The 22,690-nt window shown below is 48.3% G+C and overlaps 1 protein-coding gene across 3 annotated transcripts in view; it reads left to right on the top strand.

Moving 5' to 3' along the window:
- PEBP4 (phosphatidylethanolamine binding protein 4) overlaps positions 1–22,690 on the top strand; it is a 226,450-nt gene that overhangs the window by 19,036 nt on the left and 184,724 nt on the right. For all 3 annotated transcript variants that reach the window (XR_013555053.2, XM_060653301.3, XM_060653300.3), the window contains one exon: positions 590–716. Coding sequence is in view for 2 of the 3 variants with exons in the window: in XM_060653301.3 (XP_060509284.1) it covers positions 590–716 (127 nt within the window). In the remaining variant the exon portion in view is untranslated. The remainder of the gene's footprint in view (positions 1–589; positions 717–22,690) is intronic.

The following is a 22,690-nucleotide window of genomic DNA, read 5'->3' as shown; positions in this document are numbered from 1 at the left end:
GCAGGGAATGGTAGGTGGAGAGCCTAGGTTATTGGGCAATGCTTGACCCAAAGATGTGGATTATTTAACTATTGGTGAGGTTTCCAGACATACAGAGGATCTTGATTTGTTTAGGGTTGACGAACGTCTGTGCCCGTGAAGAAGGATGTGCTAATTTGCTAAACCTTTCTTGATGTAAAGAGAACCTCCCCGAAAAGCAATGTGCAAATATTGTTCTTATAAATGCAATCCTACTTTAAAGACACGGACCAGGTTTGTCTAAGGATGCATGCTCTTTTTGAGAAGTCAATACAGATGATAGTTCACACTTTCTGACCACTGACGACTTGCTGGCTCTGTTGTAAACGTCGATCACCTACTTTACTCCTCACACCAATACTTCAGGTGTGTCCCCATTTTACAGGTGAAGAAACCGAGTCACCAAGAGGTCAAGTAACTCTCAGGTCACACCAGTCACGCTAGTTAGTGACCACGACTAGTTGGGAGCAGGCCTAGGATTCCATCCCACTTGACTCTACATTTCCAATGGGGCTAGACTGAAGGCTTTGAACCTGCCAGACTCCCCCTGACTATCTCCTTCTCTCCACAGGGGCCTTGAAGTTTTCTACCCAGAACTGGGGAACATTGGCTGCATGTTTGTCCCCGACTGCAACAATTACAGACAGAAGATCACCCACTGGGATGAGCCCATTGTCAAGTTCCCTGGGGCCTTGGAGGTGAGTGAGCAAAAGCCTGGAGCGGGAGGGCCGTGGGTCTTGGTTTCCCTCTGAGCTTGCTCATTTGTGTGACTTGAAGCAAGGCCCTCTGGGTTGGGTCTGGTGGTACCAGGTGGCTGATGCCATAGGATGCGCCTGCCTCAGAGCAGCCCCATGGCCTTGGAGGAGGGTGGGGTCGGTTGGAGGGCTGCAGACCGGAAGCCTTAGTGGGACTGTGGGGCAGCTCTGCCAGGATCTTTCCCTGCTCCTGCAGCCCCTGGGCCCCAGAGCCTGGCTCGTCAGTTTATGTGGAGACCGGCTGATGTGTGCTTTGAAGTCAGCAGAGAAAAGGAAGAGAGAGGGGGTGTAGGGAGTCCTTTTCAAGGTTCAAGGTGGCCGGCGAATGGGGAGGAGCTAACTAGTAATGGGCAGGGCTTCTCATGTAGCTAAACAAGCAGAACAGTGCGCCTTGACTCCATCGTCGCAGTATGAAACAGACCGGAACGTTTGCTCAAAGTTGTCTGAAATAGAAGATTGAAGCTCTTTTAGGAATTGGAAATAACTATTCTTTCCTCTAGGAAATGGTTAGTATTATCTTGTTCTGGAAGCTTCCCTTGGTTTGGGGGTGTAGTGAGCCTGGGGCAGGGCCATGGAAGTAGAAAGTGGACTGTGGCTGCCGGTCCCACTGGCCAGAGCATGTCCTGGGGGAGCTGCTCCAGTGTTCCGGTCACTGTTTCTCTCTTCGTTGATTCCTGGGTCACACTGAGCCCCCACAGTGTCAGGAGAGGATGGCAACCTTGCTTTGTCTGCTGTGTTTTAGTAGGAGATGCCAATATCAACCTACATAAAAGGACTGTGATGTGTCCAGGATCCAGGTCACAAATGGGTGGAGGCTGAAGGGCCATGGTCAGGATGTGACCACATGCACACCATATGCACAGCCTTCTGGTCCCCTTTGTGCACCGCGGCAGGGAGAGGCCACCGCCGGCTCTTCCCCTCTGTCAGTCCAGGCCTGGTGGCAGTGACTACATAAACAACAAAATAACAAGTTCTGGGGCGAGGGAATTTGCAAGTTTACTCAGATGTGGAGGGTAGATGCTTCTCTTTCTTAAACAGTTTTCACTATCAGGGAACCAGTAGATTGTGATGTGTCTCACAATTGATGAGATTGAAAACATGAAGCTTTGACAGGCTATTGTGTTTGCAACCTTGACAAAACATCCTTTCTTCTGGGAGGCTAAGCAAGCAAGTGACGAGAAGGCCTCTGAGTCTCTCTCCCTCAACCCTCCCAAGCCTCACGCACATGAACATGCATGCACGTGAACACACACACATGCACATGTCAGCCCTCCTCCCTTGGAGACCTCTGGCCTGGGGCACACCAGTGGACATGTGGGAGAAGCAGAGGAGATATAGGCCACTGTGATTCTAACACTTGGAACAGGAGGTGGAGGGCTGCGGGGAAGGAACCCAGTCCTGTAAGGAAGAGTATAATGCTGCCCGGTGGGGACTAGATGCTTGACCTTCACCATTAATTCACTTGTCCTTGGCTTTGCCACTGAAAAGTAATGAGATCAACCACATTCTTAGTCCAGTGACTGTCCTAGGAGAGATTCTCAGTAAAGGACTCCATTCCGCCTGATGTTATAGCATATGTCCACTAGATGGCAGTGCAGACTTTTCTGAGTACCTGGCGTACTTGGTTTGAAGCAAGTTTGGGAAATCTGCATTTGATTCCTTTTAGTTGACACCGATTGTCCTGGGGTGTGGGCATATAATGAAGAGAAAACATCACTCCCTCCAGATCATGAAATTTCCCACCCTGTCTCAGTCCAGAGGTGGGGCAGGACAGAAAACCTGGAGACTTATGAAGGGCAGGGACTGTGGTTAAGAAAGCCAAGGAGAGCAGAGATTTCACAAAGAAAAAATTGGTCAAAGTGGTAGAAACAAAGGAAGGAAACGTAATATTCTACTACTATAGAACTAGAGGGTTTTGGGTTTTGTTTTGTTTTTTTTTTTTTTTTGTAAATTTAACTGACATTTGACGAGGTGATTCAGGGTTATCAAAAAACACCATTAATCGAGTGGTACCCACTTTATGCTGGGTACTATTTGTGTGTCATTTCATTTAAAGTTTTCATCAAGTCTGCAAGTGAAGTATCTCTTTAGTTGAGACTGTCAGTGATGAGTGACAAAAGCCAACTCTAACCAGCTTGTGCCAAAAGAGGGAAGAAACTATTGGTTCACAAAATGAAAACTCCAGGAATAGCTTCAGGCATGGCTGGATCCAGGTGCCCAAAAAATGTCACCAAAAATCTATTTTTCCCTTTCTCTACTTTTTTCTATGCTGGTTTTATGTGTAAATAGACTCTCCTTGTGGTGGCAAAGACAACCCCATTAGCTTCAGATTTGTTTTTACTAGTTTATCAATCCCAGTGAAAATAGATTGACACTTTTCAACCATTAAAAATCCCAGGATTTGTCCTGCTTAGATCACATGCCTATCCTTGAACCAGTGACCTTGGGTAACCCCACTAAATCTACAAAAGCTGAGGGCAAATGAGGATGGTTCCCCCAGAGGAGACCACTGGTAACGGCTCTCAGCAGAGACACCAGGGCACTGGCACAGTCAGGGGACGGGGGCGGGGTGGGAGGGCTTGCTGAATGGAAGCTTTCTTGGGACAGAAAGCAGTGTTTGCTAAGGAGGGTGGTGGTGAAGAGGTGGAGATAGGCTAGGGGTAATGAGAAATGATATGATGGCTAGAGCTTCCCTTAAGGTGTCAAGGGAACAAACACCTTTAGAGAGAGAGAAACTGGAACAGTTGGAGAGGAAGGGCTGCTCTCTGGGAATAGGGTCTCTCAAGAGTGTGGGCAGGGGAGCCCGAGTCCTTAGTGACAAAGCATGGGATTGAAGGCATTTCCTCTGGGCCCAGGGCCTACTGAGAAAGGACAAGCAGGTTGTGACTGGCTATGTGGGGATAGTGCCTTGCTTCAAAGTGATTAAAGCAATGCCACCAAAGCAGCAGCTGCCAGTGGACATGTCTTGGGAGCCCCCCACCATCACCAAGCAAACCGTCAGGAGAGGCGCTGTGGGCCTGGGACAGTGCCTCTGTGCCTACCAGAGGTCTTCCTGCCTGTACATCTTTGTTCAGGCCACTTTCCATATTTGTACCCTGCCTACTGGGACACCCTGCCCGTACCAAAATGCTGCTGCTTCTAAGAAGACTTCCCTATCTCTCTCTTGGCCCTATCCTCATCCCTGGCTGGTGTCTTCTATCTCTGAACTATCTTAAAAAAAATTTAATGTTTATTTATTTTTGAGAGAAAGAGAGACAGAGAGACAGAGCATGAGCAGGGGAGGGAAGAGCACAGAGAGAGAGGGCGGAGGGAGACACAGAATCTGAAGCAGGCTCCAGGCTCCGAGCTGCCAGCACAGAGCCCAGGGTGGGGCTCGAACCCAAGAACCACGAGATCGTGACCTGAGCCGAAGTCAGACGCTCAACCGACTGAGCCACCCAGGTGCCCCCTCTCTGAGCTTTTTAAATGCCCCCTACCCATCAGACCTAGAGTTTACTTCCTTCTGTCTTGTATTGTGATTGCTTGTTCATATCTCCCATAGCCTTGACAAGTTTGTAAGCTCTAGGAAAGCAAGGCCACCCACAGCCCCTACCAGCATTGCAGGCCCCATGTTGACTGACTAGGTGAGGGGGTGAATGAATGAATGAATGAATGAATGGCTGCTGGAAGGATACCTCCTGGAGTGTGGTGAACTATAAGATGTGTGAGTCCCATGGTTTGCCTTTTAGCTGTTGGGTGTCTGGGGCAGCCTGAAGAAAAGCTGCTGAAGCCAGTACTAGTCTCTCCTCTACCCAGGGTGGGGGTGGGCTCAGGGTTGGGAAGAGAAAAGCCAGGAGAGAAATCCAGTGGGTTTTCCAAAAGGCAAAGCAGTGCAGGGAAATATGGATGGTCCCTGTGCCAACAACCCCAAGAGTTAAGAGAGGTGTTGAAATAAGAGGAAGCTTTCTCCCCTGGTGCTTTGACAAACATTAAGAGGCAAGCGTCTTAAAATGCATCCCTTCTCAAGATGATGTAAACCGAAAGGCCCCTGAGAAGCTTCTTGACTGAGGCCTATTCTTCACCTTGAATTTAACCAGCTGGAATCCTTTTGAAGTGAAGAAATTACCTTTAAGTGGGGAATGTGCATTGCATTAGAGAGAAGGAACAAGGAGTCCTGGGGTCCCTCCGGTTTCCAGGCAGGCTTGGCTCCTCTCTCCATCCCAGAAAGCAGGCAACTCTGAGTATCCTCCAAACAGACGGGACAAGCATAGCCCTACCCCACCCTGGGCCTGTAGGGTCTGTGTTACTGCCTCCTGGGGGGCCACCTCCTTGTCCTCATGGGCCCAAGGTATACACACAAGTCTGGACACTTGTGGTAGAGTCACAGACTCTCCTTGCTGCAAGAGACCTCAGAGCTAACTAGTCCACTTCCCATCCTTCTCTTTACACACAGAGCAGAAAAATAGGGCCTGCTGGTCACAAAATGATTAGTGGAGGAGGGACGTGGGGCTCCTGACACTCAGAGGAATGCTGGGTAGAGCAGCCCATGAGGGATGGAGCAGATTCTCTCCTTCAGGGAAAGAAGGGGCAGAGGAGGAGCACGCATACATGCCGGGGGTGGCCAGGCATAATTCAGCGTTAGGAATACGAAGTGATGCACTTAACAAATATCTATGGAACACACAGACACCATGGTAGTGCCTCAAAGTCAAAAAACAAAAGGCTCCACCATGGAGCTCCCAGCCTAGGTCGGGAGACAGACAGAGTTGCGTGGTATCAGTGTTGCAGTGGATGAGCTGCGGTTACCATGAGGACCAGGTGGGGCAGCCAAGCTGAGTCAGTCTGGGGAGGCCTCCAGGAAGAGGTACCCAGAGCTGAACTGCAGACAGTGAATAGGCAGGGCAGGGGGGTGGGGGGGCCCAGATGGCCGGGTGAGGGAGGAGGCTCAGGAGAGGACAGGGCCACTATGTAAGGGGCCACAGACACTGCTTGCCCTGGTGTGGAGTCTGGATTTTATCTTGAAGCCAGGTTGGGGAGGGACTGGGGAATGTGACCAGATTAGCAATTCAGGATGGTCAGTCTGGCAGCACAGGTGGAAGAATGGAAGAAGGAGGAGGTTGAAGGCAGGGAGAGCACCCTGCTGAAGCCCTCGATGTGAGGGCATGAACTGTGGCATGGATTTGAGAGATAGAAAGAATGGAATCCATAGAGCTTGGTGACTGAGGAGGAGTGGGGGTCGTGGCGGAGGGAGGGTTAGTGTGACCCTTGGGTATCTGTGATGACCAGGCAGGTGAGCAAGGGTGAGGCTTAGCATATAACTCATCCTCCAAAACAAGACGCTCTGGGGAGTGAGGGGAAGTGTGGTTAATAATTACCAGGTGTGGTAGGGCACTGTCCCATTATTTTGGCTTCTACCAAGGGACACAAGAGAAGAACTAGATCTATAGAGACAAAGGCCAGCAACTCTGCAGATGCTGAATCTGAGGACCCTGCATGCACCCAGAGGCAGCTGCCCGCTGAGCTCGCTGGGAAGTGAAGGCAAGGCTGGAGGCCTAGATTTGGGTCCTCAGTGTCAGGGGGCAGGGCATGGAATCTTTGAGGTGGTAGAATCTTTGGGGAGCTCTGACAGGGAGGGAGGACTGAATGAGGAGAGGACGTGGTAGTGTGGGCCACACACACCAGAAGTTTTCAGGGAGACAAGGGGCACCTGAGCTATTTAAGTGCTGACAGGAAGGAGCCAGTGGAAAGGCAATGCCCCAAACAGCAGAAATTAGAGATAATGGGCCCATTGGAGAAGTTCATATCTGAGAAGGAGAATCACAGGGATGGTGGAGGTCAAATAAAGGGAACGAGGTATCCAAGTTCCTCAGAGGTCAAGGGTGGGAAGCACAGCAGAAGCTTCCGAGGCCCCAGGCCCCGGCACGTGGGTGAGCAGGAAGAGGAGGAGAGAGAGGTGTGCTCACTGTGCCCCAGGAGGGGTGAGGGGTCTCCCCAGCTGCTGGACCTGTGAGCTGGAGCACAGGTAGCAGAGCCCCTCACACAGAGGTGAGATGCTATCTGGAGGGCAGAAGGGCTTCGGGTGTGAATGCGAGAAAGTTGCACTTTGTGGGCATTTCAGACAGAGGTCGGGAAGGTGAAGGGTCAGAGAGGCAGGAATGGAAAGGGGTGGCTGCCAGGCTCAGACTTGGAGAGAAGCAGCCGCAGGGCCAGGCTGGGGAGAGCCACTGGGATTTGGCAAATTCCCTGGCACTGCTGTTGAGGATGGACAGAAGAGTTCCAGAACAGGGGCCTGGGAGCAGACAGTAAACCCAGAACAAGGGGGTGGGGGGGGTGGGGTTCAGCAATTCACTGAGTGATGATTTAGGGGAGAATTCATGACCTGCAACCCTAACCCAATGCCTAACATGTGACATAAGCTTAGCAAATGGTGTCAGCTGTCATTGTAAGAGACAGATTTGTAGTCTGAAGAATACAAGGAGTGGAAGGAGGCCTGTGTGGGTTTGAGGCTCAGAGCAGGGAGCGGGGCTGATAGGCAGAGCAAGACCTGGGAAGGTAGGTGAGGAGGGCACCCGGTGCCCAGTAGAGGAGGCGTGCATGAAAAGGAGAACCTGCTCATGTGTCAGTTTATCCTTTGTCCCTGGACCAAGTCTGCTAAAATCACCCAGGCCTCTTGGCCATCTGCTGTGGCAATGCCACTGGTCATGACAGGACCCAGTGAAAGAGGGGCAATGCTTGTCACCATTTCCAACCCTTGCAGTCAGATTTTGAAGTTGCAGAGGAACTTCTCAGGTAGGATTTCACACGATCCTCCTAACCATGTTGGGAGTTTGGGAGAGTAGGGATTATTCCCATAACTGCAGATGAGGGGACCTCCCAAGGTCACACTTGCCAAAGTTAGGAAGGGGAAGAGCCAGCCTTAGATCCCTTCCAGTCCACTGACTTTCAGCTACATAGTGTTGCCTCTGGACTCCATCCTGTTACTTGAAAACAGATGGAGTTCTAGGTAGTTTCGTGCATAAGCATCCTTGCTGCAAACATTTTTGCTGCACGACTAATTGGCTAAGGCAATTTTGCTGCAAAACTAAAATCATGAAAAATGAAAGGGACATTCATGAAAAATGACATAATGAAACATGAAAAACGACAAAATTAAAAAGACTATTCTGAAATATAAAATATTTGAATACATTCAAAAGGCATAGTGTAGCTTCATGGCAACTCCACACAAATAACTGATTTTGTGGATTGTTCCTAGGTACTTGTCTTCAAAGTCTTTCATTCGTCGTGTTATACATTTTTTTTTCTTGTTGATTCGTCTCCTTTTTCAGCATCACACTTTTTTCACTAAAATGTCTTCCTGCATTTGAGAGAGGTATCAGTTTCCAAATACCAGGATGCGCACCTATAACTGAGCTTTGCACGGCGCTGTGACAGCCTTCTACACGGCTGTTCTTGGCATCTGGTCACATGTGCACTGATCCACATTCCAAAGTTCTATGAGATATGTGGGTTGAAAACTCTGCGTCACTGTACATACAGGTCGTGGTGAGGGCTAAGGTTATATAGTATAAAATGGAGAAATGAAACCAAACTGTCAAACAAACTAAACCGTCGGCCAGCTACTTTTCATCATCTTTTACGGCAAAATTGCCTTACGGCCGACTGTTTATGCGGCAAAGATGTTTGTGGCAAAGATGCTCGTGGCGAAAATGCCCGACACGGCCTCCGAAGTGCACGCCGGACTTGGGGTGCCACTCACGCATCCGCTCGCTGGGGCGGGTCCTCGTGGGGGCCTCCTCTGGGCCCCTGTGCGGGACGCTGTTAAAGGAGCCAGGCACACAAGCGAAAACACATCCCAGCCCTGCCCACGAGGAGCGCCTCCTGAAAGTAAGAATGTGAATGGTTGTCTTTGTAAGAATGAACTCGGAAGCGCTCGCGTGGCGATGTTTTGCGCCTGGGTGGCTTCATTGGGAAACTTCTTGGCCTTGACCTTTATTTTCAGTCCTCTTTACCCCCACTCCCGCCCCCCCCCCCCCCCCCCCCCCCACTTTTCACTGCTCTGGGGGTTGCAGAACCCATGGTCAGACCTGCGCCTGACCCTCCCGAGCTTTTTAATCGAACCGCCTATCCCCAGTCCACGGTGGGGCTCCTCCAAGCACAGGCAAACAGGGTGTTTGCTCAGCGGTGGGGCATCTGATGTCGGCTGAAAGCTTCCAGTCAAGTGTGGGGAAACAGGTTCCAGATGTTTTTCAGATCAAATAATGTTTCTTTGAAAAACAAAAACAAAAAAACAACTGTGTGGGCCACTCCTCGGGGTGGGGGGTGCGGGGCATGTGGGATCTGAAAGGAGAGTTCACTGGGTTTGCATCCTGGTTTTTTTAAAAAAAAGGTCATTCAGCAAGTGTCTGTGTGGGGCTCTTCATGCGTGTGTGGGATCTGTTCAGAGCTGACTGGTGGCAGTGTAAGCAGAGGCTTCTTGGATTTTAAAATAGCTGCCTGCCCCTGGTTGGAGCCATTTGGAGGGACAGATACTCAAATTTTGAATGTACAATGACTTGTTGCCTGCTGTCACTGGAGAGAAAAGATGGTGGCCTAAAGAGGAGGTTATAGGTGTGGACTTTGAGGTATCTCACTCTCTTACCAGTGCACCCTCAATGCTGGTCAGTTTTAGGTTCACAGAAAAATTGAGTGGAAATTACAGAGATTTCCTGTATGCCCCTGCACAGCCCCCACTGGAGTGGTACATTTGTTACAGCTGATGAACCTACGCCCCCAGAGTCCAGAGTTTACTTTAGAGTTCCCTCTTGCTGTCGTACATTGTATAGGTTTGGACAGATGTATAATGACATGTGTCCATCATTATAGTATCATACAGAGTAGTTTCACTGTTCTAAAAATCCTCTGTGCTCTGCGTACTCATCTCCCAACCCCTGGCAACTACTGATCTTTTTGCTGTCTACATACCTTTTGCCTTTTCCAGAATGTCAGAGTTGGAATCCTACAGCATGAAGCCTTTTTGGATTAACACAGAGCCTAGGCTACCACTTGGGCCTCCTGACTCCAGTGCCAGCACCTTCTTCACCATGCAAGGGTTTGTCCATCTTTGCCCAAGCCAGTGGCCAGTTTTCCTGTGGCTTAGCTTCCCTTTTGGGAATTGTGCTCCCCTCAACCTGATGTTTCTACTGAGACTTTGCAGCGGGCAGGATCCACTCACTCCTGCCCCTGCTGTCATCTTGGGTATTCCTGCTATTCGATTTCTTGTGTGTCTCTCTAACTAGAATGTAAACTCCCTGATGGCAGAAACCTTTGTATGCTCGAAGATGGCAAGAAGGAGGCAGTTTTTGTGCAGTGAGATCTGTGCTATGATATGGAGCTAAGTGCAGCGTGCTGGCAGGGGACGGGGTGGGGGGTGGTGTCTCTTGGTAACGAGAGTATAAGCATTCCAGTTTTCAAAGCACTTTTCCTTGTCATGACAGCTCTTATCTCCGATCAGTCCCAAGAGATGGGCCAGGCAGGTGTCTCTGCCCACACTGGGGATCCTTGGCCCAGGGTTAGCCGGAGAAGGCAGATGTTCAGCCTCAGAGCCCAGTAGCCATCTACTTATTGCCTCAAACCCCATTTGAGTCTCCTTACAGCCTTGTGGACATTAGCGTGCCCTAGTGCACAGATGTGTTAAGTGTAGTGATAAAGCTCAGACTCAAATCCCTGGCTCTTGTACTGTGCTCTTCTTTCCTGGGCCCCCTGCATCCCTGTCGTCCCCAAGCATTTACTACATAGCCACATTTACTGACTGTTTTCCACATGGTCAGGCTCTGTGCTAAGTGCCCCACGAGCATTGTGGCACTAAAGCCCTACAGCCACCTAGCACAGTAGGTAGGATTACCTTCATTTTACAGGTCAGGAAACTGAGGCACAGAAAGAATCCAGAGCTCATGAGTGACAGAGTCAGGATTTGAACCCAGGTCTGTATGGGCTCCAGAGCTCATCCCCTTGAGAGTAGGAGGCAACCTGTAGTATGCCCCAAATGGCCCGAGCTATTTCCCAGCTGCCACTGCAGCCACGCAGCTCCAGGTCCAGGGCAGAAGCCAGCCCCTAAGGCAAGCGGGGAAGGAGTAGGTAGAGGAGTAGAGCTCCTGTTGTTCCATCACCTCCCTTTCCAAATGGGCCTTGAAATATCAAATGACTTAGCAAAGGGAGAGATGGGGTTTGGGGAGTGGGGGCGTGCAGGGGTGTGCACAAGTCAGAGACCCTTGGTTTCTTGTAGGTCTACAGGTCTGTACTGCTAACCTAAGGGAGAACCAGGGTGAGCCATCAGACATCCTGATTTCCACGTCTTACTTATTTCCATCGCAATTGGGAATGCAGAGGGCTCATACCTGTGGTCTAGAGCACCAGACCTGCCCCGGGCAGAGGCAGACGAGGCTCAGACGGGAGAAGGAGGGCTCCTAGGCGTGGCTCTCCAGGCCCTGCATGTATGAAAAGGCATACATAGCCTCCTGCTGTCTCCTGGGGCTGCAGTTGCAAGAGCTGACACCAGAGGGAGGTCGGTGACTATCATCCTGCCCCAGGCAAGGAGAGCCCGCACACTGGCCAGGAAGGCATTGCCCCGGGCGGTCAGACAATCGAGACCTATCCGGTAATGGAGACGTGGAGGGTCCTGGATTTGGGTTGGCTGTGCACGCCTCTGCACCCCTCGCCCCGTCTCTCCCTTTGCCGGTTGGTTGTGGAAATGTCCTTCAATTCAAATACATGTATCTCTGGACTGGAATTCATTAAACCAGGGGCCACTAACTTGAAATGTCCTCAGGGGCCAGGCCCTAATTAAGTGGATGAAACAGACAGTTGGAAGGAAAGCAGGGCCAGGCAGACAACGCTTACTCTGAGAATCCCCTCACATCCCACTCGGCATTAAAAAGATACTTACAGTTGTGCTTGTGATCCTCTGCTCATCCCCAGTTTTCCCTGACCTGCAGGGACTGTTCAACTTCATGGGTATGAATAGTCCATTGGGAGTGAGAATCCATGGGTGTCAGAGCCATTCCTTTGGTTTAGAGAGCACTCAGAGTCTGAGGGGTTAGTATGAGAAGCAGGCAGGCTGGGCTTTGCATAGACCTTGTCTTATGTTGTAGCTCTGGTGCTCCTAACTCTGTGACTTTGGATCTTCTCCCTAAGATTCCCTTTCCTCACCTTAAAATGGGTATAATATCCATTTCTGGGTAAGACCCAGGGGCCAGTTCCCAATCCTAATCCTTCTTGTCTCCTCAGGAGCATTTGAGCCAGTGGTCACTTCTTCCTCTTAGATACATCCCCTCCCCAAGCCCCTGCCAGGACCCACACTCTCTGGATTTGCCTTCACCCTTCATGGTTCTTCACTTGTCAGTCTCCTTTGCTGGTTGCTCCTCCTCTCCCCAACCTTTTGGTGTAGGATATCCCAGGCCTCAGTGTTTGGACTTCTCATCTTTTTCTACACTTTCTCCCTTGTGGTCTCATCCAAGGTCATGACTTTAAATGCCATCCCTGTGACGTTCTACTCACATGGCCACTGAGGTATCTCACAGGCTCCTCAAACGCAATATATCCAACCCCAAGTGTCCACTGTCTACCCTCCCCCAAACCTGCTCCACCTGCTGCCTTTGTCATCTCAGCAAAGAGCAACTCCAGACTTCCAGCGGTGTTGCCTGAACATCTTGGAGTGATAACTGCTCTTGCTCTCCCAATATATATCCAACCCACCAGGAACCCCTGTTGGCTTTACTTTTAGAGTATCTCTGGAAGCTGAACACTTCTCTTCTCCACTGTTAACACCCTAGCCAGGGCCACACACTCTCTACTGAGTTATCACAACAGCCACCTAACTGGTCTCTTGGCCACCATGCCTGCCCCAAACCCCCAGCATATTCTCAATGTAGCAGCCAGGATGAGCCGTTAAATCTGCAGGTCACAAAAAATAAAATAAAATAAAATAGAATAGAATAGAATAGAATAGTAAAGTAAAATAAAATAATTAAATTAACCTTCAGGTCACATCAGTTTTCTCTTCTGCTTAAAATCCTCCATTTATCCCCAGCTCACCTGAGTAGGAGCCACAGTGCTCACAATGGCCCATTTCCACCTCTCTGACCTCAGTTCCTACCATTTTTTGCCTTATTCACCCAGCCTCCTTTTTGTTTCTTGACCATAACAGGCATGTCTTAGGGCATTTCCCCTCATATCTCTATGGCACACATCCTCACCTCCTTTACATCTCTGCCTCAAGGCCCTCTTCTCAAGGAGGCCTTCCCATGTCCCAGCCTTGGTACTCTTGGGCCACCTAATCTCTCCCCACTTCTTTCTATCATATTTATCACCTTCCAACCTACATATAATTTCTTCATTTATTGTGTTTCTTTGTTTTGTCTATTCCCATCCCCACCCCGCAGCTAGGATATAAGCTTCATGAGGACAGGAATCTTTGGTTTATTCACCAGTCTGTCCTGTGCACTAGAAGAGTCTGTCACATGGTAGGCACTTAATATTTGTTGAATGAAAGTTCTTGGATAAAGGTTATGAGAGATCATGTATTTACAGCCTTCAGTGCCGACACAGGGAGCATTCAGTAAATGTTAGTGGTTATAATCTTCTCCAATGCCCAGGTAACTAGTGCAGCCTGGAACATGACAGCTGAGGCAGGGTGATAGCTGGAGGACATGAGATTCAAGATAGAGGGTTGCAGGTTTTTTTTTTTTTTTTTTTAAGGGGTCTAAGGAGAGAAAATGGAGAGGGAGAGATGGAAGGGAAATATTTTATGCCTGGTTTAAAAGGAATAGATCTACAAGGCTGAACACAGGACTATGCAAATAGTGGACACTCAATAAACCTGTGGAATGAATGAACAAACCCCTTGCCTTGTTAGCACATGCAGAGTTGACTTCAGAAACTGAGCAGAGACCCTCAGTAAAGTTTCGGAGGCTGGACTGAAATAGGGATGCCAGAAGGCGGTAATCACCTGAGGCTGGACCAAGGGGGCAGTCTGCAGTGGCATCTTCCCGGATGCTGGCTGGTGGCAACCACCCTCTTGCTTAGGATGACACCATCCTGCCTGGTACTTACCAACTCTTAGGCCCGTGGGGTGCTGGACAGAAGATACAGTCCATATCTCTGGGGAGCTGAAGTTCCAGGCTCCTTCTTCCCTCAGTCCCTCTTCATGAGAACTTGGTATTCGATGATATGCAATGCCAGCAAAACTGCCTCTAGCTCCTCATCTTGCAAATAGAGTGATGGTTAATTTCAGATTTGAAATCCAATCTCTTGATTTTTCACGTGCTGAGACTGGAGCTGATCACCAGCTCTTCCTACATCTGGCGCTCCCCATCCTCCACCTCCCCCATCTCAGATGGGAAACAGAGCCACGTGAGGTGCACCTTTTTCAGTGTGTAATCGTGGAACAGCTATTTCCCTCTTCTTGTTCATTTCTTCCATTCACTAGCAAAAACCCTGGGGCCCTGTGGAAAGGTGCCTGCCAGGCTGAGAGCTCCTGAAAGGCAGGAGCGGCAGACAAGTCAATTCCTGTATCTCCCTGGCAACCATCTATCACCCAACTCCAGCCTTAGGACCATTAAACAAGCAAATTCAGAACCCCACCTCTACGTGAAACTCACGGGGTTTAGGGCAGTCCATGTAAAACCCAAACCACACAGTCATAAAATAACTGGAAAGCAACAGATAGGTAAATATTTAAATGATCGCAGAGTGGAGAAGGTCTGCCAAAGCATAAAAATCAAATGACAAAATCATAAAGGAAAAGAAGGAGAGATGTGAGTTACAACAATATTTGAAACTTCTACACTTTAAAAATGCCGTAAACAAAATAAAAATCCAATGACAAACTGAGAGAACATATGTGCCACAAATATGGCAAAGGATTATTATCTTTATGCATAAGGAGCTCTTATAAATCAGAGGAAAAGATGAATACCCCATAGAAATAGAGGGCAAAGGATGTTAGTAGGTGGTTATAGAAATAAGAAAATTCATTAAAAATATAGGAGAGGATGCTTCAATTGAAGGAAATGTAATTTTTATAAGTTGTACAGATTTCATTTAAACCCAACCAAATTTTCAGTTTGAGGGTATTTTTGTTTTTGTTTTTGTTTTCTTTTTTAAAGAACAGTCTACATTACAGGTAGAAGTACACATTGCTTCAACCTTTCCAGAGGGTGATTTGATAATGCGTATTAAAATCATTAGCATGTTCATTGTGTTTGAACAGTAATCTTAGTTCTATGAATTTATTCTAATCTGGTTACTTAATCAGAGACATACACACAAATTTATGTAAAAGGCTGTTCACTGTAGTATTATTTAAAATAGCAAAAGAAAAAAAGGAGAACCACCTAAATGTTCAACAATAGATTGGTTAGATAGAATATGTTTTATCTATATGAAAGAGTACCATGAAGCCATTAAAAATCATATTCTCAAAGAATGTGTAAGGCTATTGGGAAGTCTCACAATATATTTTTAAGTGGAAGAAACCAAATGATAAAACAGTAATTTCACTAGAGTCCCAATTTTCAAAAATTGTATCCTTTTATGCATGAAAAAAAAAAAAAAAACTAGACGAATGGAGAATACATCAAAATGTTGACATTGGATCACCTCGAGTGGTGAGATTAAGGGTGATTTTTATTTTCTCCTTTACACTTGTCTGTAATTTCCATATGTTCTCCAATGAACATTTATTACTTTAATAATAAGAAAAAAAATGCTATTTGGGGAGAAAAAGAGTGAATGCTAAGAGGAAAAGCTTCAGCTACCCAAATGGTCTGAGTGCCGGTTGCTGTGGAAACTGTAACTTTGAATTGCCCAACTTTTTGTGAATTACTTCTGTGCTCTGCAGGGTTAGTGCTAGGGCGGGATTCGGCGTTACTGGGTGTGGGCATGTGTCCAGGGAGATGGTTAAAAATGGAGGGGCCCTGCCTCAAATGAGGGTCCCCAAGGAGGGCTCTGGGTTTCATTCTGGCTCCCTGTCCGCTTCCAGGTGTCCTGCAAGGGATGCTGGGGCACAAGCTACCCTGCACGCACAGCGGCCAGGAGCCACCAAAGAGCTCCTGCTTCCCTGCATAGGGTTCCCCAAGCAGGAATATTTGGTGGTTCTCATGAGTCAGCCTTGTCCCACTCCCAGCCCGGTCTCTGAAGATGGGGTCCCAGCAGTGGTGTGGGGAGGTAGGGCAAGTGGCTTTATTCTTCTTTTTGTGTGGATGAGAAGCATGGGGATGCAACTGAGTCCCAGGGACATTTTCCTCAAGTGGAGTGTCTAAAGAAAATCCCAATCCCAGCTTGAGCCTTGGCCACTTGCTATCTTTCCTTCCTTCCTTTTGCCACCTGGAGAGCAGTTCCTGCATGGAAGGGGAGACAAGGATGAAGCACTAGCCCTGGGGCCTTCCGGGAAGCTGAGAGGCTGGGTACCCTGAGTGCAAAGTCACTTCATATGCCTATTCTCGGAATGAATGTCTCGCTGCCATTTGTGAATCCTGTTCCGAGCTCTAGGGTGTGGAGAACTGGTTGATTTATAGATCGAGGCAGCCACAAGTTGGAATTTTAAAAAGCAATGTGTCCTTTGAGCAGGAGCCCGGGCTGGGGGCTTTGCAGGCTGTCGCTTTGTCCCAGGGACCAGATGGAACTTGTTTTTCTGTTCACTTGGGGGTTTAACCCTTCGTGCACTCCCTCCCCTACAGCCCCATTCAGGAGTCCCTGCCTTTGAGGCCAGGAGTCAGCCATAAGGGAGAATCCATGTATGTGAGCCTAAGTGACATTTATTGAAAATCTTTTCAATCTCCTTTCTTTGCCGGATCATTTTGTTTTATTTAGCATTCACTGACATGTGCCAGACACTATTCTAAGCACTTTAGAAATATTAACTCATTTACTCTTCACAATCATTATTATCTCTGCTTTACACATAGGTAAACTGAGGCACAGGTAGGTTAAGCAACTTACCTAAAGTCACACAGTTGGCGAGTGATGAAGCCTGGATTTGAAGCCCAGCTGTCTGGTTCCCAAATTTGTGTGCTTAATTACAGAATCATGGCTGCCTCTCAGACAGCAGGTAAATGAATCCTATTTGTAACAGTTCAGAGCTCCTGGGGTGATTCTTCCTGCTTAAGCTGTGAGAGCATTGGGGACCATCAGAGTGAGATGGAGTCCAAGTCCCAGGTGTTTGTGCTTGAAATATCACTGCCATTCTGGGTTTGTCTGACTTGCTACCCTGGTGTCTTCTTCAGGCACATCAGGCTGCGAAACCCCTGTTTATAAGGTCTGTGCAATGTAACGAGAAAAGTTCAGGGTTCAGTGCCCACCTCTACTCCACCGCAGCTTGTGCAAACCCAGTACTCACCAGTGGAATCTGGGGTCCCTGAGTTTGGATGCTGTCTTCTGCTGGAAGAAACTTTGTGTCATGTACAGCTTCCTTCCAGCAGGGTCCTGGGGTCTGCCTTTAGCCAAGTCTCTTTCTCATTTATGGAGCAGACCCATAAACAGCCACAATGCGCTTTGAACCTTTGGGAACGTTAGAACCCTAACGCTTCCCAGGCAGAAGCTGTTCCTTACCCTAGGGAAGTCAGCACAGTTCTTTGTCCCCTTTTTACAGAGGCAGGATCTGGACAGAGACTGGAGCTCAGCAGGGCCTGGGGCTAGCAACAGAGCTGCAGGCAGAGGAGGGTGCCCAGAGCACCCAAGCTGCTTGGGAAGAGGCTGTATGTAGCCTGGGGAGAAGCTAATAAGGCATCAGAGCCTAAACAAAGCAGCATGGGGCTTGTCATCCTCACCAGGGTCTTAAGTGCATACGGGACACTCTGCCTCCTGCCACGAGGTTACAGGGGGCCCAGGGAACTTGTGATGGCCTATTAAGGAAGGATGTAGGGCAAACAATAATATAAAACATACAAATGGCAAACAATAATAGCACCCACGAGAGGAAGCTCATCTTCCAGACCATCACACCTTGCTCCTTTACATACTCAGACTTCTTATTTTAATCATGTTTTGTATGGCAGTGTTTCTAAAATTGGTTACACATGACCCTGCCTTCCTAAATCGTCTAGTGAACGTAATTTAACCTCTGTGAAATGACTCTATGTCATCATTGCGAACGTTTGTCACAGATAGTGCCCTTGCTATGCACGGGCATGTCTTCTCTGTGGCGGCAGGAGCTGGTGAGTCTGTTCTAGCAGGCCTCATCAGTGTGCTCCCATGCAGCTGAGACCAGGCCCCGGTGGGCAGATGGGGCCTAGCTCTGAAGGGGAGGCAACCCCTGGTTATCAATCATCTAGGATAGGGAATTCAAACTCCGGTGGCTGCCTCAGTCACTCTGTGCTGTTTTCTCCTCACAGTACTCCTGACACCAAATGTGTGGGTTTTTCCCACACCAACAACCAGTTTGTCAGCTCTCGGTCCGCCCCTGTAGCCCTGCATTTCAATTGAATTCTCACACTAACTACCTAGACTTAGTATCAGACTCCACCAGTTAAGGGCTCAGTCCCAAAGACCATCCCCCACTTCAGACGCAAGTCACAACTATTGGGTGCCCAGAGTACCCACGCTTCTCTCCGACTTGCCTAAATAATTGGGAGTCCCCACTACACCCCCACTTTCAGGTTCCATAATTTGCTAGGACAGCTCACAGAACACAGGAAAACAGTTTACTTACAATTACCAGTTTATTATAAAAGATACAACTTAAGGAACAGCCAAATGGAAGAAATGCATAGGGCAAGTTATGAGGGGCGTTGTGTGAAGCTTCCATGCCCTTTCTGGGAGCACCACCCTGTCAGCACCTCAACATGGTCACCAACAGGGAGGCTCTCTAGATTCATCGTTTAGGGGTTTTCATGGAGGTTTCATTTATAAAGGCATGATTGATGAAATCTTTGGCCACTGGTGATTAACTCGATCTCTAGCCCCCCTCTTCTCCCCGATGGTCTGGGGGTGGGGCTGAAAGTTCCAACTCTCTAATCATACCTTGGTCTCTCTGGGATCAGCGCCCATCTGGAAACTATCTCGGGGCTCCCAACCGCCAGTCACCTCATTTGCATACAAAAGACTTATCTCTCTGGAGGCTCCAAGAGTCCTGGGAGCTGTGTGCCAGGAGTTGAGGACAAAGACCATAGACATACCTTTCACTGTGCCCCAGTTGTATTGGACAATGTGGGGAGCGGGTAGGTGGTATTGCAGAGGACTTCAGCTACATGAAGGCAGGCTGGACCACAAGGGGACACATCCCTTTCTAGGGCTCACAAGCTGCAGATGGACACAATGTACTCCCTGCAAGTGCATGGGTAGCTCCAGGAGGGCAAAGAGAGTTGGTCGACTAGACAGCTGAAAGCCCTGGCCCTAGAACTGTGCTGGCGCATGGCAAGTGTCAGATCCGGATTTGCTGACCATGCAGATGCTGAGCACATGGCAGTTTGCACCTGGTTTCATGCTATTCTCTTCATCCGCTTGTCTTTGGCTGTCTCGGAGTCTTCAGTGAACATGTGATACATCTCTCATTTCACAGAAGTGCGGAGGCTGAAAGCCACCGTCTGTGTCTGGGCTCTGCCCTGGCTGGGAAGATGCAACAGTGCCCGGGACAGGGGCTCAGAAAGGGGTGAATGGATCTTGGGGAACAGGAGTCTGAGCTGCCAGAAGTCCGGCTGCCCCACTCAGTGTGGAGATTCCTTTTCTGGAGCTAGGTCTGCCTTGGAAATACACGTCTTATTTTCTTTTCAGAAGGACAGCAGATTTTTTTTGTTTTTGTTTTTTTTTTTAGGTCACTCACAAGTGATATCTGAAGGATCAAAGAAATGTGTAGGGTTATTTGCTCTACACAAAACCACCCAACACTGCTAAAATTATTTTTAAAATGTATTTTCCTCCTGTCATCTGCCCTTTTTTTTTTTTTGCTACTATTAAAGACAATTAGTATCTGTATGTCCCTTCTAATCTGTGGCAATATAGGAAAGCTGATAAGCAAGTATGTCAGAATTATTTCTAAACTAAGAGTAAATATACTCAAAATGAGGATATGGATCAAGTGCCTGTGTTTTAACCTATGAGCCCTGTGATGTACAAGATGCCTTTGGGTATCGTTTTCCAACGTGAGGAAGCAGCATAGAAGACTCATCGCCAAGAGCCGTGGAGGTCTCGAAAGATTCGTGTTCAGATTCCAGTTCTGTATCTAACTAGCTAGTTTCTCAGCCTCTCAGCCTCACCTCCTTCATCATGAAAGTAGATAATAATATCTGCATTGAGAGGATCAAAGGGGAAAATGTACTCAAAGCAGCCAGTCTCAGTGCAGAGAGCTTTTACCACAGTAGGTGCTCATGCTCACTAAATGCCAGTTATCATCTTCTCTCCTACCCTTTCTGATGCTCAGCTGTGTCCTGGACAGTGGAGCTGTGGGACAAGTGACCTCCAGATCAGTAGTTTCTATTGGCTCTCACATTGGGAGAGCCTGTTACAGGTTTCAGATCCCTCATCCTTGTCTTAGTGGGGATCATGACCCTCAGTTTGCAGATGAGAAAGCCGAAGCAAAGAGAAGTTAGAAGTTAAGGATCTTGCCCAAGGTCACACAGGCAGGTGGCGACAGAGCCCAAACTGGAAGCCAGGTCTCCTCCTGTTGCCACTCGCCTGGGAACCATAGGTGGGAAGACTAAACTCTTCATGTTCCTAACTCCCTCATGTGCCATGCCTGCTGTCCCAGGGTTGTTAAGTGGTTTGAGAAACATAAAACCCATGAAAGCTCTTTGAAAAATTAAGAGCAGTAGCCACGTGAATCCTGCCATTTTTATGCACTATTTTAATCCCTCTCTAATAACACTAGGTAGATGGGATGCCTGACACCCCTCCTCCCTCCATCCCCGTCCCTGAAGGGAAAAAGGAACCAGGACCAGAGCTGCTTTTCCCAGAGGGGCTGCTCAGCAGACACCATAGTAACGGGGTGAGTTGCAGGTGCCAGGAGCTCAGCATCAGGCCCCGACCCGCAGGATGCGTACAAAGAGCCTTCCAGAGTGGAAAGCTAACAAACATATTTTCACCACTTCCTTGCCCAGACTCTGGCTTTTCAGAATGAATGATTTGGAAGGCCCAGCTGCCTCCTGTAAGCACTTCAGGCTGCTCAGACAGAGAAACAGGCTCCCTGCTCTCCCTGCCACTCCAGGGCCGGGGCTCCCACAACCGTCCTCAGGTTGGGGAATGACAAGGAAGGGAGAATGATGGCCAGATGCCCGGCAGCCCTTGGCTCCCTAGGTCTGGGTCTGGCTTGCTTAGGGCAGCACCTCCAGAAAGCAGGGCATAATAAAAGCTCACTCTACATGTCAGGCACTGTCTTAAGTTCTTTATGTATTGTCGACCTTGAATCCTCACAAGAATGCTACCAACTAGGTGCTGTTATTACCCCCATTTTCCAGACCAGGAGTGCAGCTCGCCACAGCTAGTGAGTTTCAGAGCTAGCCTTCTAACCCAGGCAGTCTGGCTTTGGTGGCCAGGTATTAACCGCCACGCTATTCTGCTTATCTAGAACAATGGACTTTAATGCATCAAGCCACATTTCCTTGGAAACATCCACAGTAGGGACTAACAAAGGGAGATATGGGTTCAGTTTCTCTGTCTAGTCTAGTTTCCATGGTGAGGGTCATCCCTCTCTGCCTTCCTAAGCTTCTCCCCTCTGGGGAGTAAGGGAGCCTCCTCAGGGCTCAGCCCCTCAAAATTCACCTCTTTATTATCCCACAGAGCTCTCTAGCCTGTCCTGCCCTCTGTTCTGGCTGGTTGTATTTCAACCACAAATTTTCTCTGATGAGCAGAGAGTCTCATATACACCAGACCCTTGAGAAAGACTTAGTAATGCCAGGAGAGGAAAAAAAAAAAAGGGACAATAAGGAATGAGCAGACATCCCAGGGGCCAACCTAGCTTCCTTCTGGGGAGGCAGAGCATGAGGCAAACATGTAATTCCCTTGGGCAAGGACATCTATGGTTGTCTTTCGAAACTTACCCTAAACCAAAGGTTAGAGAGACTTTTGTTTGAGACCCTTCATAATTGATATAGCTGTTTGATGGCTGGGAGGATAGAATTACCATTTTCTGAGATGGTATTTTTGTCTGCTCAGCCTGCCATAACAAAATACCATAGACTGGGTGACTTAAAAGACAGAAATTTATTCTCACAGTTCTGGAGATCAGAAATCCAGGATCAAGGTGCTAGCCAAATCAGTTTCTGCTGAGAGCTCTCTTGTCTTTTCTTGCAGACAGCTGCCTTTTCTCTGTGTTTTTGTGTGAAAGAGACACAGAGAGAGCTCCCTGGTGTCTCTTCTTATAAGGGCACTAATCCCATCATGAGGTCCCCACCCTGGTGGCCTTATCTAAACTGTACTAACTCCTAAGGGCCCCATCTCCAAATACTATCACATTAGGGGTTAGGGCTTCAACACATGAATGGGGAATGGGGAATATAAACATTCAGTCCATAGCAGATGGGAAGGACTGAGGGAAGAGTAAGTTTAGGGTGTGGGTGTATGAACTCAGGCGATCTTATCTGAACATGCGAGAGATGTTGAGTGAGTGTTTATATATGAGTTTGATATTCACGACAGAGGCCCAGTCTGGAGATAGAAATGGATCTGAAAGTCTATCTCTCAAGCCACAGTTTTCTCAACTATAGATCAAGATTAATAACACCCATCTCATAGGGTTTTTGGAAGGCTTGAATAAAAAAAAACAAAATACTTGGTGATGTTTTTGTGCATATTAAAACCAGAGAGCTAATGCTTGAGAGTTAAGTGGCTGAGATATCTCTGGCTAAAACTATGGCATAGACAGCTTGTCTTTTATACCTCAACCCTTCACACACTGTGTCTTATCCCACATGTCTTTTCCCCTTGGACATGGCAGCATCCTCTATCTTCTCTGTCTGCTCCCTCCCCCC

Source organism: Panthera onca, chromosome B1 (genome assembly GCF_046562875.1).
Source record: "Panthera onca isolate mPanOnc1 chromosome B1, mPanOnc1 haplotype 2, whole genome shotgun sequence".
Lineage (NCBI taxonomy): Eukaryota > Metazoa > Chordata > Mammalia > Carnivora > Felidae > Panthera > Panthera onca.
The sequence above is the reverse complement of the archived record's forward strand: the minus strand, read 5'-3'. Positions and strand labels throughout refer to the sequence as shown.